The sequence below is a fragment of the Aphelocoma coerulescens genome, chromosome 17 (genome assembly GCF_041296385.1).
Source record: "Aphelocoma coerulescens isolate FSJ_1873_10779 chromosome 17, UR_Acoe_1.0, whole genome shotgun sequence".
NCBI lineage: Eukaryota > Metazoa > Chordata > Aves > Passeriformes > Corvidae > Aphelocoma > Aphelocoma coerulescens.
Window position 1 is genome coordinate 7,104,037 of NC_091030.1, and position 17,492 is coordinate 7,121,528.

The window sequence follows — 17,492 nt, forward strand, 5'->3', positions numbered from 1 at the left end:
CCCGATAGCCCCTCCCGCCTCACGGGACCTTCCCGCCGCGGGGGATGAGCGGGGGGACAAGCCCGCGGCCGCCGCGCCCCCGCGGTGTCCCGCGGCGGAGGGATCTCGGCGGGGGCAGCGCTGCGGCTGGCGGAGGTCGCGTGATGCGGGGGGCGGGGCCGCGCGCGGGCGGTAAACAAGGCCCGGCCCTGAGGGGACGGCGCGGGCGGGGGTCGGGCCCGGCCCGGGGAAAGGCTCCCGGTGCCCCCGGTGCCCCCGGTTCTTCGGGGTCCCGCCTGGGAGTGCTGCGCAAAGTGCGGGGATGTGCTGGAAGGGAATAAAAAAGGGGGCTCGGAAGTGCCGCTGTGTGCGGAGTGATGCTGTCGGGACACGGCTCTGTGGCTCCCGGACAGGACCCCCCCGGGCACGCGCCCCAGATCGCATTGATTTTAATGGATGGACGTGCAAAGCTCGTTTCCTTCTCCCGTTTTTGGGTCCCCGAGGACTTACTCATCCAAGCCGTGCGCAAGGGTTCTGTCTTCGTTTTTGTTTTCTTTTTTTTCTCCCCTAAAATGCGGCAACCGTATGACACAAGCATTCCATCCTTCCAGATGAAGGCTAATTTTTCCCTGTGGAAAATGCAGGGTAGGAAGGAAGAAAGGGAATTACCACGGGGAAGGATCTCCAGCCTTCGGGTTTGTGTGCTACGTGCAACAGGTTTTCAACTCAGCGTTTCAGTCCCCAGGCTGGGGGATCTCCGTGTTCTCCCTTCTCCAAGGAGGAGCAGCCCCGCAGGGACGCACCGAGGGTGCTGGATCTGACTCTGGAGTCCGTCTGAATTGTCCCCAGATCCCAGTAGGAATCACAGGCATTAAACTTGCAAGCTGGAAATTAGGTGTAAGGACAGAAAAGCAGATTAGAGCCCCATCTGAGACGTATCAGTTGATTTTTAGCTTCTGCAGCAGTTTTTGTGTTTCCCGGCTCTGATCCTTGCAGGACTGAGATAGTTCCTTCCCACTGCACCTGCAATGGGTCATCTGCCTCATGATGAGATAAGAGTTGCTTGGAGCCAGCATATTTTTAATCTAGTCCTGCCTTGTGCCTGGCAATTAATATTTATTACAGTCTGGACCGAGTGATGGTAATTTTTTTTTTCCTTGATGTGCCGAAGACACATTTGTTTAATCTGCCACAGAAGAGGGTGAAAATTAGGATGGGCTTCAGGAAAGAGCTGGAAGCAATTAGTCGTGTTATTTTACTGGGACTTAATTACTGTAACAGTCAAATTGACAAAGAAAACATGGATGCTATAGCAGGGGTTTGCTGCTGGATTTGAAAGGAAAAATGACTGCGCTAGAAGGGACGTGTTATGTTGTAATTAACCTGTTTATTATTACTGAGCTGTACATTTAAAAATCTATCTACTTAGGATGTACTGGAGCATATGACACGTAGTAAACACTTGCAGCAGCACACAAAATTAAACTGCCCTTGTGTGCAAGCAGGACTGTGCATCCCCCATGGCCTGTGTGGGTCAGGGCCAGGACAAGCTTCTGGGAGCCCAGATAAGCTCTCTGTGGCTCTCCCTTCTCTGCTGGTCCTGAATTAGACAGAACAGGGAAAATGATATCAACAGGAAGAACATAAAATAAGAATGACCACACGGGGTCAGCTCAAAGGTTCTTCCAGCCCCAAACGCACCTCCCGCTCTCTGGGTTTATAATTCAGCTTCTGTAAGTCACCTTTTGATGGTGGTTTCAGTGGAGAGATGAACAGAAGCCGTAGACAGAAATCCAGGGAAGAGTAGAACACAAGAAGGCAAGCCGACTGCACTCCCATCCTGCAGCTGTTTGCTCCACAGGAACCCCTGAAATAAAATAAAGGGAGAAGGGGTGGGTGAGAGCTGGAGAAACCACAGCAGTGTCCCCATCTCCCTTCAGGAATTCCAGTGTGGTGAGAAAGGTCCCAAATGAGAGTGTCTGTGCCATTAGCTCAGGGATGGGTTTGTCTGCACTTACATCTGGGCCTTGTGAGCTCGTGGCTACTTGGAGCTGATACAGCTGTTACTGACACTGGAGATGGAGTCATCCTCCTTTTGCACAGGGCTGTGCCCAGTGCTCCTTGGAACACCTCTGAAATCCGCTGTCTGGGCGGGTTTTACTGAACACAGGATCTTAGAAAGGCCTGGGCTGGAAGGGATCTTAAAGTTTTCAACGCAACTCCTTTTCTAGGGTTTTTTTTTGTGTGTGGTTGACTTACTTTGACTGTCTCGAGTTTAAGAGCAACATTCTGCAGCCATTTGCACTTTGTATCAACGGGAAGTCTGTGCTCAGGGGTGCTGGCAGAAGCCAGCTCCAATGTTTCATAAAATAACATCTCAGTCCTTTTCAGCAGCTTGTCATTTTCCTGTTTTGTTTAATTCCTGTAACTGTCTTCATATGAAACCCTGAAGCCACAATGTACATTTTGGGTTTCTGTTACAATGCTTGTTTTTGTAGCGGGAAATGTAATCCCTCAAATGCCTGTGTTTAAGAGGATGCAAATCAGCTTCTAAGCACAATGCCTTGGGAACGTTTCTTTCATGCAAAACCTGGCTAGATAAATAAGGAGGGGAGGAGGGAGCAGGAAAAGGGATTGTTCACTTCTATAAACAACAAGAATTAATTATGCTCAGTAAATGACAGATGGGTTAAGATCAAAATCTGAATCTTTCTCAATGTGGGTGAAATCCACGCTCCTATCTCTGAGTTGCATCAACCCCATTGCACAGCCCGGCCGGTGCCATGGGGCAATGCCACGGCTGGCACCCGTGCCAGGCCTCGCAGAGCGCTGGGGACAGCAGGCCCTGCCATGGCCGGATGCAAAATCCCTCGGCTCCCAGCCCCAAGTGTCCCTGGACCACATCTGCTCCGTCAGGGAAGCCCCAGCCTCTCGCTGGTCCCAGGGCAGAACAAAGGTTGGCACTTCCTGGTGTTGGCCACGCTGAGCTGCAGCAGGAAAAGGGACCCAACGGAGCCCTAGGTTAATGCAGCTGTAGGAAGCAGTGAAATGCGTTTGGAAGCTCACAGGGAGCAGGAAAACTCCATGTCCAGAGGCATTTTCCTGCTGGTGGCAGTCCCGTACTCAGCACACAACAGCTGCTGTACACTTCTTTGCCTCTGGAATGATAAACTTCTTGCAAGGCATCTCTGCGCTCCCAGTTCCAGCCGTGCACAGAGAGAGCTGTGAGCACAGGAGGGGACATCCGAGGGCACACACAACTCATGCCACTGTGCCTGCACGGGCAGGAGGGTTGGGATAACTAGAGAATAGGTGGAATCGAGGAATTTACTCCCCTTCTCTCTCTCCCAAGTGTTTGGGGACAGCAGCTCTCCTTGTTTGTCTCCAAATAAGAGTGATGCCCAAGGATTCTAAAATAAAAAACTGTTCTCCAGCTCCTGTTCCCACCTGTGCTACCGAACAGCCTGGGGACAGGCACTCTGCCTCTGCTCCATCCTCCCTCCTTCCACTGTGCCACTCCTTTGACACTCAATTATTTCACATTCACAAACCCATTCTCAAACCTTTTTTGAAAGCAAGCGATAGAAGTGCAAATTCTTATTATTGCTCTTGAAGAGCTTTTTGCAAAGCTGTTGTTAATGAGCTTGCTTAATGAGCTTTCTTAAATCTATATTTATACCCTATATACAGCTGCATATAGATAGAGCAACGCCTAAAATATGTGTGGATTGCACACACATATGCCTGGGAAAATGAAGGGTGATTAACACACATCTTCTTCGGTTATACCGTGCAACTATTTATTCGTTTTTCCTTGGAAATTGGAGAGATAAAAGATCCATTCTGGAATAAAATAATTCTGTGCATATGTGCTCAATGGTTTTGTTTATGAGCCCCAAGTATGTGAGTGTGTGTGTGTGTGAGACAGATGGTGTGTCTGTTTGTGAGAGATATGATGCGGGGATGAATGTGTGTAAAAATACAGGTTTCTTAAGGGCTTTTTTTTATTTTATTTTTTTTTTAAGGAAAAGGCAAAATAACAAATGCCTGCTCAGTACATTATTTTTTGTGTCATGTTCTTTGTCAATAGGACAGAGGAGTATTCCTGCAGAAGGCAAAGCTGCCCCCAAAAGTGAAGGGTGCTGCCCCCAGAGCTTCGAGCTGGGCATCGTGAATTCTCTTCAAGTTTTCAAAGTCCTGGGAAGTTTTGATAAGCAAATACTTTCTGGGCTCTGCCTCTTATTGGCTGTTTCTTCACCGCCAGATTTTGACACAAATAATCTGATTGAAAAATCAGGGAGGGGAACAGGGGAAAAAAACAGAGAGAAAAAAGGAGAAGTATCTATTTCAGCCGACTGCGACCAAGTGAGAAAGTGGAAGAGGAGTCCTGAGAGAAGACGACGTTTCACTTGTCTGGGGAGATTTCAAGGCAAATCCAGTAAAGCAAAGTCCCTCAAACAGGTGATTGATTTATTCTTTTAAACACTTCTAATTGCATTGGTTTTCTCATTTTTCTGATATGTTTTTCTAAGCTTTTTTCCTCCTTCCTCTTCTTTGCTTGTGTTTGCAAATATGTAACGTATTCCACTGCCTAAGCCACTTGTCTTGAGGATTCCTTTATGGTAATAATGCACTTGACTCATTTGAATTGAACCTTTTAAAATTACGACATGTACTTCACTTTCACATGTGAAAATGGTAATAGAAAAAAAAATAGAAGAGATGTGACAATGGTTTCAGGTACCTGTCCCAGCCAGCTCCATCAGCAGGAGCAGTTTCTAGCTGTAGAGTTTTTTATTTTGCTGTTGAGGAGAGGGCAAACTGTGTTTTTCCTTTTAATTGCTCTTTTATAGGGCCAAACCTTTACATTCAGAGAGCAGCACACCTCTGCTGCCATCACCTGTGCCAGTTTTTCTAGATGACAATTCGGTCTCTCCCATTCAGGATTTTTGCTTCAAATCCATCTTTTGTTATTTTTCCATCCTTTTTTAATATAGGGTGATTAATCTAACAGTTTTTAGCATATGGAATTAGCTATTTATAGGCGCTTCTCATATCACAAGATTGATTCAATACATTAAGCAGGGAAGCAAATGATTTGCAAGTTCACTTTGAAAGTGCATCTGTACATTAAGGAGATAGGGAATTTGGGAGATTGCACTGCATAATTCCATCCATGGATGCCTAAGGCGAAGTTTCCTAAAGCCAGTGGCATTCCCAACATCACAAAGAGCTATGTGAGCTTTCTAGAGAACAAATGCTGCAATTACAGTCTAAATACTTTTTTTTTCTGGGTGTTGCAGCTATGCCAGCATTTCTGTTCAACTTCTTGGGCAAAATTTCCACCATAATTTGCTGCCCTTGCCATAATGTCCATTTATCCAGTCTTACCACAGGAATTAAAAATGTCCTGTTTGTTTTTCCACTAAAAAAGTCGTGTTTAAATTACTCTCCCTAAGTGCATTTGATTTTGCAAGGGTGGACTAGTGAAGACATGATTAATTTTGTTATAAGGAGCTGAAATTGTTTCAAATTTGACTTTATATTTGAAGAGTCAGGAGTCCATAAAACCTTTTATTTTATTTTATTTGGACTCTTAAAACACAGACACGTCATGTTCTACTTTGTGCTTTTTTCTCTTCAAAAATGCAGTCTTTTGAAAGATAAGCTCTTCTGTGTTTTTGGAAGCTTCACTTTTTCCAGAAAAAAAAAAAAAAGAGGAAAAAAAAGGCACCAAAAAGCAATATTAATACATAAATATAAGTTAAGCAATGGAAAGAGACTTTTTTAGCCTAAACCTTTGTATGCTCATCGACTTATCTGAAATGTGATGTAATGTACTACTGGTGAGTACTAGCAATGTAATGCCAGTTAAAGTTTCACTGAGTGTAGCAAGAGAAAGTGTTCAGTCTCTACAATTAACCTTGTAAATCTGAAAACAGAATTACTTGAATTTAGAGAAAAATGCAAGTCAGCTTCAGAATGGATCTTTCACTGCAAATTGGGTTCAGTGTGGCACAATCCTGCAAGCACTGTCCCCACCGAAGGCTTCATAACCTAATTCACTGAGAATATGAATTTCCTCTAAATTACATCAAAGGACCAGTCCTGTGGGTTTGGGTACTGAGAGCTGGGGTGCAGTGAAGTGAGAGTTAGGGCTTCATGAGGAACACAGGATCCAGTAAAATGAGGATCCTGGAGTCAGAAACCACCCCTAAAGAAAAAAACTGGACCCATTCACTGTGTTTCAGTGTCCCATTAGAGGTTTACCTGGGATACTCTGCAAAATCACCCAAAAGCATCGCTGAGGATGAAGGAACTTGGAGTTTGAACATGCAAATTCTGGATCTGCTTTCAGATCTGGCTGGGGAATTTATAACTGGTGAAAGAAACCCTTCTAAGGTGCTTAGGTGAGGTACCCAAAATAGTGGAGCAGCTTTTTTCCCCTTGGCTCCTGCTGTCTTTTCCTCAGTGCACATTATAACATTATTATAAAGCTGCATGAATGGCAAGCAAATAAGAATGTCAATTCTAGCCACCTACTGGTTTATATCCTATATTGAATCAATAAAAATGCCAGAACACTTCCATTTTGGATTGGCACTCCTGCCCAAGCAATAATTCTCTTGTGCACTTACCAGTCCAGGTAGAAACTGCTGCCACAGGGGCTGAAAGGGACAGACTCCAGAAAAAGAAAAGTTTAATTTTCAGCAAAAGGTTGAAGCTAAATTCTGCCAGAAGCTTCAATAACTCTAAAACATAGCAGGGTCCATTGTCCATAGCACTGCTTTTCCTGGGAAATACAGTGAGCCATTAGGAGCAGCTGATCACTTGCTACAGATAATCTGGAGTTTCGAGGAAAAAACAGTACTTTCCCTCCCACAATCTCTGCTTGTAGCTTTCCTCTAGCCTGGTTGTGTGAATCACAAAGCCAGTCCAGTGCAGTTGTTAATTAACTCTGCTTTGGGCTCCCAGTTCCTTTTTTTTTTTTTTCTGTAAAATGGGGTGGGGGAAGGTGACTTCCTTTTGCAACGTTCAGTCCATTAAAGATCGTTGTGCTCAGTCGTGGCCCTTATCAGCAGTTAGGATACTGGACCAAATTTGACTTTTACAGAGGCTGGGGCAAACACATCCAGAAAGATTCTTCTTATTCATGGACATCTTCTTTCAACCACCACCAGAAGAGAGGGGCTGTACTTAGTGCTGTCTGTACTTGGCATATGGGCACTGCCATGTAACTGGATTGCTTAAACCACCCTTCTCCAGTCCTCTGATTTACCTGGCTGAGCTGCCCGGCTGCTGCCACAGGATTCTCCAGGATTCTTTAGCCTGAGGGCAAGGAGAGTGGCTGTTCCAGCAGGCACAGCTGGATGCAGGCTCTCACCCTGCAGCCAGTTACCCACTGCCAGAGCCTCTTCCTCCACCGTGGAGGAAGCCCAGGGAAAGGAACTGGTTAATTCAGGCAGAGAAATCTGATGTCTGAAGAATCCTGGCATGAATACCTCCCGTTGTGGACACAGTCCTGCCCCACCACATGGGAAAATCCCTGTGACATGAGTGGAAATTCCATGTCTGAAAGGTTTGAGGCAGCACTTTAACCTGGGGCAGGTCTATAAGGCAGAGTTGGGTCCATGCACAGGTACCTCAGCTGGGACTGACCAAGAGCTCAGCAGTGCTGCTGGAATGGGAGGGACACGGGTTGAGCAGAGCTGCTGAAGGGTTATAACCCACTGCAGAGCACTCCCGTGTTTGCTGGAGCTATTTCTGTGCCTGCAGCTTTTCACTGGGCACAGACTCTTCACAACACTTTGAATGAACCTCATTAGAGAGTTCCAGGAGAGCAAAAAGCAGCCGTGTACTTCAGTGCCCCTTCCCTCAAGGGCTTACTTATGGTTCATCCTCAGTACTCTTCTGTCCTTTTTCTAAAGTTAAATTAAAAATCTACTCTTGGCCTCAGCTTTCTATTATTCATCTCAAGCTACACATAAATTTCTTGGAAAAAGATGAGGAAAAACAGGTGAGTCATTTCAGAAGAAAAAACGGTCAGAGCCAACAAGAGTTATCCCTGAAATGATAGGTGGAACAATGGGAATCTTGGAGCAGATTTAAAAAGAGAGCAGCATATCCAAAGGTGGCTGGGCTGGGGGCACCCTGGCAATCCCTCTGTCCCCAGCAGACCTGGCTGTGGGAATCCCACAGCTTTAGGCACCGCTATAAATGTGGCCCTCAAACCTTTAAACAAAACCCCACTGTGCTCTGTAATTATATTTTGCATGAAGGGGTAGTACAGGCACTTCTGAACGCTGGGAAACAGACCTTTCCATCCCTGTGTGTTTGGGATTCCAGGACTGCTCTGTCCTTGGACAGACATTTCATGTCATTCCTGCTTAACAGGAGCAAACTTTATGGATTTTGGGGGGGTTTCTTTAGTTAGTAAGTAACTAGGTTCAACTGAACTGCTCTCAGAAAGGAACAAAACTTAATTACACCGTTTCCAGTCAACAGAGAGCCAGGACTTAGTGCTGACTTTTCAAATGAAATATAGCAAGATTTGTTTTTAGTGCCACTATCCCAAACAATTACAAGGGAAAATGCAAATACATATGCAAATAAGGCACCAGCTGATATTACTGCACACACCATCGTCCCTGTTACCACCCTGCCTCCACAAGAGCAGTTACCAGCCCCAGGGAGCGGGCACAGGGCGGGCTGGGTTCTGGGTGGCAAAGATAACACTTGCATTGCAAGAGAATTTGGTATGATTAAATTTCAGCATTTTATGTTTGTCCCTCACCCGCCATTTCAACGGTCTGCAATATTTGAGTTGGGTCCAAAAGGTGACTTCTCACCCAGCCTTCCTGCTCTGCCTCTGCTCCACTGCTGTTTGTCAGCCAGAACTCTGCTCAAGCAAGAGGGAAACCCTCCACACATCATTCTGCAGGGATTTCCCTCTGTCTCTCTCCTATTATTGATGTTGTTTCTATCATTATTTATATAATAATTTGACAGTAGAGCCCAGGACATGGCTTGGGACTGGGCCCTTCCAGGTGCAGCACAAACACTCAGACTTTCTCCAATGGGGATCTCCAACCCGTGGTTGCCACTGTGTCCTCTCAGGGAGGAGAAGATCGGAGATGCAGCCTGTCCTGCAGGACTATGAGAGACAGATCTTGGCTTCCAACATGTCTGGCACAGGCAGTTTTGGTCTGTGACAGCTCTCAGGTTAAGCCTGTCCCTGTTTCTCCAGCTACAACATAAAGGTCACTGTAATCTTTTGCCTCAGCCTGGGGTAGATTGTGAAGTGTGATTTTTACAGAGTGCACTTAATCTGAACAAATGGGAAGTTACTCCCCAGGCCACAGAGGTTTACCTGCTGTTTGTCTGTGTTTCATCCCAGAAAGTGAATGGAAGATGCCACGTTCCTTTTTGGTGAAGAGCAAAAAAGCTCACACCTATCACCAGCACCGCTATGTGGAAGATGACCTGCCAGTACTCACGTGGGGTCCGGTCACCTCTCCCTTCCCTGGTGAGTCAATCCATCCACTGGGCTTGCAGGAACACACCAAGGTAAATCCATAACTGAGTAGGCAGCTAAGGGAGCAGGATGAGTGAGCTAAAGAGCATCCAGGGGTTTCCATACAGGAGCATCAGTCTAAGGGCAAACTGATCCCTTCCTGTGTGTCCTTTCTCTACACCAAATCCACACCATCCCACTGAACCCAAATTTAGATCCTCCTTTTGTTTCCTGCTTGGTTGCTGGGGAGATTTGAGATATAAGATGCTGTGTGGAGTTGGTCACATTTGGGAAAAATGGCCAACTTCAGGCCACTAATAGCTGGGAAAAGAGCTTGAGCTTGGTTGTCAGTGTTCTACAAACTCACAACTCTGCCACGTCCATCTCCAGTTTCCTGTGTTCACTGCCCACATTCCCTCTGGACTGCATCTTCTCTACCTCAGGGTGTTACCACCTCTTCCTGAGGATTTGCAAGGAAGGTTACAGCCAGAGTGAGAAAATACTGGGGATACCCCAACACTGCTGGTGAGGAGTCCTGCAGGCTCACAGTGAAGGGCCAGCTGCTGTGTGCTGTGCTAACACCACCCAACACAGTTCTGCCTCTCCCTGCTGTCCTCCCCCTGCTCCTGCTCCCGCTCTCCCACAGCCATCCAAGCAGTAGCAGGGCCAGGATAATTATCTTCTTCCTTCAGGCACCATTCAAATTTTCTTTATTCAAATTTAGGATCAATTTACCCTTTGTTCTAGCCCTGGCTATCAAATTAGAGTCTAGCCCTGAGATAACTTTGATAAAAAAGAAAGGAGGGGACATTTTAGTTTCCATTCCTTCCATCATCCTTCGGACATTTGTTGTGTCTCTCTGGTGCAGTGGCAGGTTTGGACAACAGATAAATACTGTCCTTCAGCAGACCTGTCCCATCTCCAGCAGAAAGGAGACACATGTAAGACCTCTGTCCATTTCAGATTTTTACTACCAAGTTTAACAAGGGTTGGTTGGGGTCTTTAAGAGCTGGGACAAGCATGGAGAGATCAATGGGAGTGTGGGCAGGAGGAGACGAGGCTCACACTGAGGGCTTGCCTCCCCTCTCTGCTTCCCTGCTTGGCTGTCCGTAAATCCAGGTTAACAATACCCAGCTCTCTCAGGAGATGGGTGGGGAGGTTAATAAGTTAGTGATTGTTAGTTACCCACACAAACAGAAATGGTTTAAAATAGGGAAATTATTCTTACAGATGTAATTCTAGGGTTGATTTTCTCTAACTACATCAGGTATCAAGTATCCTATCATCTCATCCTGCCCCCCTCTACCTTGCCTAATTTCACCCTGCTTGGAATTTCCCTTTGTCAGCAATGGGCAGACTTTGAATGCTGATTGCACCACTCTGCACTTCCTCAGGGAGTTGAGCATGAGCTGTGTCCAGGCATGAGTTCACACATGAGTACAAAACTCACCTAAACAGACTCTTCTTGTAACAGCAAGAATGACATAATTGTGACATAACTGTGACCCTGCTGTGTTACAGCCACAGGAGACAGGACACCGGAGGACATCAAGAAACAGGACCTGGAATGTGTGGTTCCAAGACAAGAGAAGGACCCACCTGAACTGAAAGAAGAAAGTGTCCCTGTCCAGTACCTGAGCAGGATGCTGCCAGGCCCTTCGGCTCAAGGTCAGCTACCCAAAATCCCAATTGCAAAGGAGGTCAGGGCTGAGCTGATTATGGAGCTCCTAAAACTGGGCCCACATTTTCAGTAAATGACAGCTCTTATTTTGACATCAATGGCCAAACTTGTCACAGGCAGAGCTCAATTAGCAGCATTCTGTATTTCCCTTTACAGTTCTGGTCTAGACCAGAAAGAATGAAGGATAATGCTGTTATTCCCAATGAACGAGCCTTCCCATCTTAATGCAGCTCTGTGCTATGTGGGTCAAGGCAGGTGCCCACAGGATACTTGTTCCAACACCCTGTCAAGGAGGGCTAGCAGGGGGCTTAATATTCCCTTAACCATAAAATTTCCATGGCATTATTTGCCATAAAATTTCCTCAGATTGAAATCAAAATCGTAATAGGAACTTTACCTGAGGAATCAGGATTTGAATCAAGGAGAAGTTGCCAACTGCAGCTCCTGAGGTCAGACAAGATGGGGAACTTTTTTACAGGTGCCCAGCTTCAGGCAATGGTGTGACACTCACTTGTCCCTCTCCTTTGCACACTCAGAGATGGCCATGCCAGGGCTGCAGATCAAGGACTGCACTAACACAGCGAGCACCCCAACCTTCTACAAAGCTGGCTTTTCCTGGGATGCTTTCCATGTGCCATACAGCTACCAGCAGATGTCTTCCAGCATGCAGTCAGCCCTCCTGGAGCACCCTGTGAGCCTGTATGGGAGCCACCTCCTGCCAAGCACTGAGCCCCCCCTGGATTACAGCCTGCATTATTCCTCGGACATGGAGACCTTCCACTGCATGAAGTGCAACAAGGTGTGTGTTGGATGAGAACCTCTGGCATGGGGAGGGCCTGGAGGGGTTTTCATTGCCCACATGAAGCATGAAACCCATTCTTCACTGGGTCACACCAAAGTGTGTGGCTCAGAGGGGGGCCCCAAGTCAGAACAAGTACAAAGGCACTGGGAATGCTGCAGTTCACGTGAGTTCTCACAGAGGGGAGAATTAAATAAAGAGAAGGAATTGAAGACAGAGATGGAAACACAGCCACCTTATGTCAAAAAAAAAAAATCACTGGCCTTTCATTTTGCAGGTGTTCTCCACTCCCCATGGACTGGAGGTCCATGTCCGAAGGTCTCACAGCGGGATCCGTCCCTTTGCTTGTGAAGTGTGTGGCAAAACCTTTGGGCACGCTGTGAGCCTGGAGCAGCACACCAACATTCACTCCCAGGTGGGTGGCATGGTTCCAGATAACCAGCTCTGGACCTCAGCTCTTGCTTAATCTCTTACAGAGGAAGTGACACTTCCTAGATTACAAACGTGATGCCTTTCCTGTAGCACAGTGGCAAGGACAGGAGCTCTGAAAACCACAGGTCATAGCTCTTGGTCTCACAAATCTCAGACTGCCCTTGAGAATTGCTTGGAAGGGAAGGGAGGATCATTGCTACTCACTCCTCTGTGCCTCACCTCCTGCTAAAGGGTGCAGGAGTTTGGATCACAAGACGTGATCCATTTCCATAATGAACCCTCCCTGCATTCCCTTTGTGCTGCACCCAGCATTATCAGTCCACGAGCCAAGGAGATTTGCTTATCAAATCTACAGTTCTCATCCCTCTTCAAACTCTGTCACATGTCTTGCAGCCTCAGACATCCCATGATTTTCCTTCCCCAACAGGAAAGAAGCTTTGAGTGCAAGATGTGCGGGAAGACATTCAAACGTTCCTCCACCCTCTCCACTCACCTCCTGATCCACTCGGACACACGGCCCTATCCCTGCCAGTACTGCGGGAAGCGCTTCCACCAGAAGTCGGACATGAAGAAGCACACGTACATCCACACAGGTGAGAAACAAAATATTCCAAGAGGAAAATGAAAATTCGAGCCCATCATGCTGATGCACATACACAGTCCCCAGACACAGAGGTATCCCCAGAAATAGAGGTATTGGACTGGGGATAAGTATCCAGAGGCACTGGAAAGTCATTATTCCATGTGAGGTGAGACAGCAGGAGGCTGAAGAAGCACATCTGCCTGACAAGGAGGTGGTTATTGACCAGCCTCTGGTGCATGTTGTGGCTGTACTGAGCCCTGGATGCAGGGAATGGGTCACTCAGCTGGAAAGGACTGTCCCTGGTTCTTCCCAGGCTCTGGTGCTGGATCACAATCCAGGCACATCACCAGGAGAGCTGGGCTGGCAGCACCCTGATGCCCAAGCACAGCCAGTCAGGTTTGACTCTGCTAAAATGCATTTCTACCTCCCTTCATTCACTTGTTAAAGCATTTTTTAAACCATTTTCTGTGCTCTGCAGGGGAGAAGCCCCACAAATGCCAGGTGTGTGGCAAAGCCTTCAGCCAGAGCTCCAACCTGATCACCCACAGCCGCAAACACACCGGCTTCAAACCCTTCAGCTGCGAGCTCTGTGCCAAGGGCTTCCAGCGCAAGGTGGATCTCCGGAGGCACCGAGAGACCCAGCACAGCCTCAAGTGAGGGGTGGCTCCAGGTCTGTGCTGGAGCTCCTGCTTCATGCTCCAGAGAAGAAGACTGTCCCCAGCACCTCCATCCATCTCATTAAGCTCCTGTGGTGTCCTATGTTCCCCTGGAGACCGGCCAAGTCATGCCATTGGCTTTAGTGTTTGGCACCACCACCAAAGAAACCTGTGGGAGCTTTCACTTTTCGATTGCAGCAGGAACCAGCCCAGATCTGACATCACCTGCTCAAGTGTAAATCCAGCAGAATTCCTCCAAGGTCACTATTACTCTGGATTTACACCAGGAGCAGAATCCGGTTTGTCAGGCTGCCCAGCGGGGAGGAGGGGACTCCTGGGCTGGTGGCAGCAACAATCTGTGCCAAGCTGGTGCTGTAACCACATTCTGCTCCGATGGTTGGGAAGATAAGCCCAGGGCATGCAAATAGATTGCATTCAGTCAGCTGTGTTCAACCTGGACAGGCCTTCTGCAGAGACTTGCCTAGGCCATAAATTCTGCCAACAGACACCTAAAGTAATTTCTTTCAGCAGAGCATTTACTGTGATCAAATGACAAGTTAACTGTGCTGTATTTTTAGCTTGGAGTGGGAGGAAAATACTGAAGAAACAGCTCCTATCCCTAGCTGATAACAGGGGTCTCTAAATACATTCCTCAGACACACCATGCTGCAGAGATCCCAAGCAGGCTCCAGGAAGAGCCACGCCACAGCACCAGGCAGGAGCTAATAATCCCCATCTCTTGGTACCAGGGGAGAGCTCTTGGAATCGGGGCTGGTATGTCCCACAATATTTCACTGCGTGCTGGACATGCCGACTTGGAGCTGTCCTGAGCAATCCTGGGTCACTGCATGGGCAGGAGTGGCCCTGGATATCGATGTCAAGGGCCAGAGTTCTGCTTGCCAGCCACTCTCCTCAAGGAGGAAGTGACTGAGCCTGTACATGTTGGCAGAGCATGCAAGCACCTCACAAATATTATACAAAGAGAGCAGTGGTATTTCCTCCTTTTGCCAGGTCTAGGGGTTGAAGCAAAGCACTGGAGCAAGTAAAGAACCAGTTCCCCTCCAAGCTCTGCCAAAATCTCTCTTTATAACCTTTGGCAAGTCACTGCACTGGGCTCTTGTTTTTCCACCCCTCCTGATGACGTGGGCCATTCACTCAGGTTTGTGGAGTCCCCCGAGTCCTTAACAGGAAGGACAAAGTATTATTATAACATTATTATAACATTATTATAACATAGACAAGTGTTTTCAGTTAATTGAGGCATTGTAGCAGCCCATGGCTCACACCATAACTGCATCCCTGAACACACAGCCTCAGACAATGGCACCAGTGGGAATTACCCTGGGAATGGGCTGTGGCTGTTTCACTCCAAAGGCTTATGAAGGACAGCTGCCATCATGGGCAAAGACAAAACGGTCCACGTGGAAAATTCATGTACGGCCAGGAGAGAACTGCCCTCAGTTCCACTGGTGTAAATTGCAAGTTATTCTCCTAAGACCTAAAATGTACTTGCCCTTCCTATGCTGTGCCTAAGCTGTAAGTCATTCATATGTATCTGGAAGCTCAAACCCAGAGTCTGTACTCCTGGCTTTACTTGTACACTGTAAATATGTATTTATACTTATTCTAATGTATTTTTTTATTGCACTATACCAGACAGTGACATGTACAGGCCTGCTGGGATTTATCTGATAAATCTGTTCCTTCTTAGTAAGTGGGCTAACACAGTGTATTTCATGTTCACAACACCCATTTAAAGAACAGCTCATACCTGACTGGGGACACAGGCAGTGGGGATGGGGTGAAAAAGGAGAAGGGAGAGTCTAGGATGGTTTGAGTGGGAATAAAGATGGATATTCACATGCAGAAAAGGGCTCCCATTAGAGAGACATTCATCCTGGAGACAGACTGGTGCAGAGCCCCACAGAGCCAGAGCCAGCTCTGCAGAGCAGGAGGGCCACAGCAGATACACAGAATCTGTATCCAACTGACAGTGCTAGAGCCCCCATTAAATCCCTGCTGTTCTTCCCTGAGCCATTCTGGGGAAGGGGCCTAACCTGTGATGGAACCGTTCCCCAGCCCCACAGATTCATGAGAACACCCACACATGCACAAGCCTTGCTCAAGGTAAAGTCATTGCAGCTTATTAAAACTATTGCCCAAAATGCAAACCGTGTTTGTTACTCCCCTTGTCCTCCACTAATCTGCAAACAGAAATATTCAAAGAGCATGTCAGCATCTGGATTGCTCAGGAGCAAAACCCCCCAGCTCCAAACCACATGGACACACCAGCACAGACTTCCCTGGGGACAGCAGGTGTGTCCGACTCACGTAAGCTCCCCAATTTTGGCCATGTGGACTCAAGTGCTGGCACACATCAATTGGCAAGGGTGCCTGTGACCACTCATAAAACCAAACCAGACAGCTGGTTCTTCTGAGCCTCATGAAGAAGAGCTGCTGTATCCATTAGATTTTCATTCCTATCCTTGGTTTCCAAGGTACAGGGGAGTTATAACCTTCAATGGACAGCTGGGACCTTCTCTCCTGTGTGCTCCTACAGCCTGCTTCTCCCTCCTGACACAGCACACATCACTCCAGTCGTCTGCTACTTCCCCAGGACTCCAGGGCGGGTTACTGAGCCCAGATAATCCTGAAGAGCAGCTACACTGAAGGAGGCAGTGCCAGCCTTAGCCTGGTGTTTGTGAGGAGCCTGGGGAGTACATCCCAGGAGATCCAGGGACAACTTTGGCTGTATGGACAGCAAGTGGAAAAGCACACTGGGATGGCTGCAGGCAGAGTGCTGCTGCAGAGCTCAGGACAACGTGTCTGTGGCCAGAGCAGCATGGGGGATCCAGGCTGACCCACTCCCACAGGCACAGGGAGCTATCTCCAGAGGCACAGGCTGTGGATGGGGGCCAGCTGGCAAAGGCGCCAGCGAGACAGAACTGCCAGAGACAGGAGGTGACCCAAGGAGGGAGGAGGAGGACAGGGAATTAACTTGCAGTGTTTTCCACTAAAACACTGCAGCTTCTTCCTCTTGAGTTGCCACTTTCAGATCACCTAATGCCCAAGCCCTGGCATTGCTTTAGGCCTATGGATACCAGCAGCCCAAAGGAAAAACAAGGCAGAGCCCCGCAGCCCCTTGTTCACTCCCAGCACAGCATCAGCCACAGGCAGACCTGCTCCAAAGAGCAGGCAAAGGGCTGCCCTGATCCTTGGAATCTACACCATGGGTATCCAAGGATGCTCAGCTCCTGTCAGGACCAGGACACGGCTGTCACCAACTGCAAACACACCTGGCCTTGCTCTCCAAACATGCAAATCCTCCTCAGTTCTGATCCCTCAGGTACAACCCCTTCCCGCCACCTCCTCTCGCATCACAAACATTCTGGTCAGTCAGTCAAGGAAACAGATAGCAAAAGGCAAAATCTCAACTAATCTTTGTGGCTGAAGAAAGAGCTGATTGTTTTTGCCTCTCTTTGAGCCCGCCCTGTATCCTGTACTTCCCCAGTCCTCTTCACACCTTCTTCCTTTTATTGCTAGGGGGAAAAAAATCCTGGTCTCTGGGCTGTTTTGTTTAGCAAATGAGGGACATGCAAAGCACTAACCCCGGGCATCTGTCAGGAGGAGAGAGGTGCCTCTGTGTCTTCCAGACAGCCCTGAGGCACTGAGAGCAGCAGCCCAGAAGAGCTGGTGATGATTAAGGGTGGATTTCAGTTTGGACAGAGGATGAATCTGTCTTCCTAATGAGGCCAGAGCCACGGGACACCTGCAGGAAGCTGAGGGGTGTTCCCAGCTAGCACAGCATTAGGCTGGAGCTTATCTCCAGGTTGTATTAACCTCACGGA

General features: G+C 47.8%; 1 protein-coding gene across 2 annotated transcripts; it reads left to right on the forward strand.

Moving 5' to 3' along the window:
* The first annotated feature begins 4,311 nt into the window (after positions 1–4,311).
* GFI1B (growth factor independent 1B transcriptional repressor) lies at positions 4,312–15,794 on the forward strand. Of its 2 annotated transcripts, XM_069031856.1 has the most exons (7): positions 4,312–4,440; positions 9,377–9,505; positions 11,015–11,161; positions 11,711–11,973; positions 12,251–12,388; positions 12,833–12,998; positions 13,467–15,794. In XM_069031856.1, the coding sequence occupies exons 2-7, from the start codon at positions 9,391–9,393 to the stop codon at positions 13,643–13,645; spliced, it is 1,008 nt and encodes a 335-aa protein (XP_068887957.1). In that variant the 5' UTR covers positions 4,312–4,440; positions 9,377–9,390; the 3' UTR covers positions 13,646–15,794. The 2 variants fall into 2 exon arrangements, with proteins under 2 accessions (XP_068887957.1, XP_068887956.1); XM_069031855.1 differs by lacking the exon at positions 4,312–4,440 and having other exon boundaries at positions 9,358–9,505.
* The last annotated feature ends 1,698 nt before the right edge of the window (positions 15,795–17,492 follow it).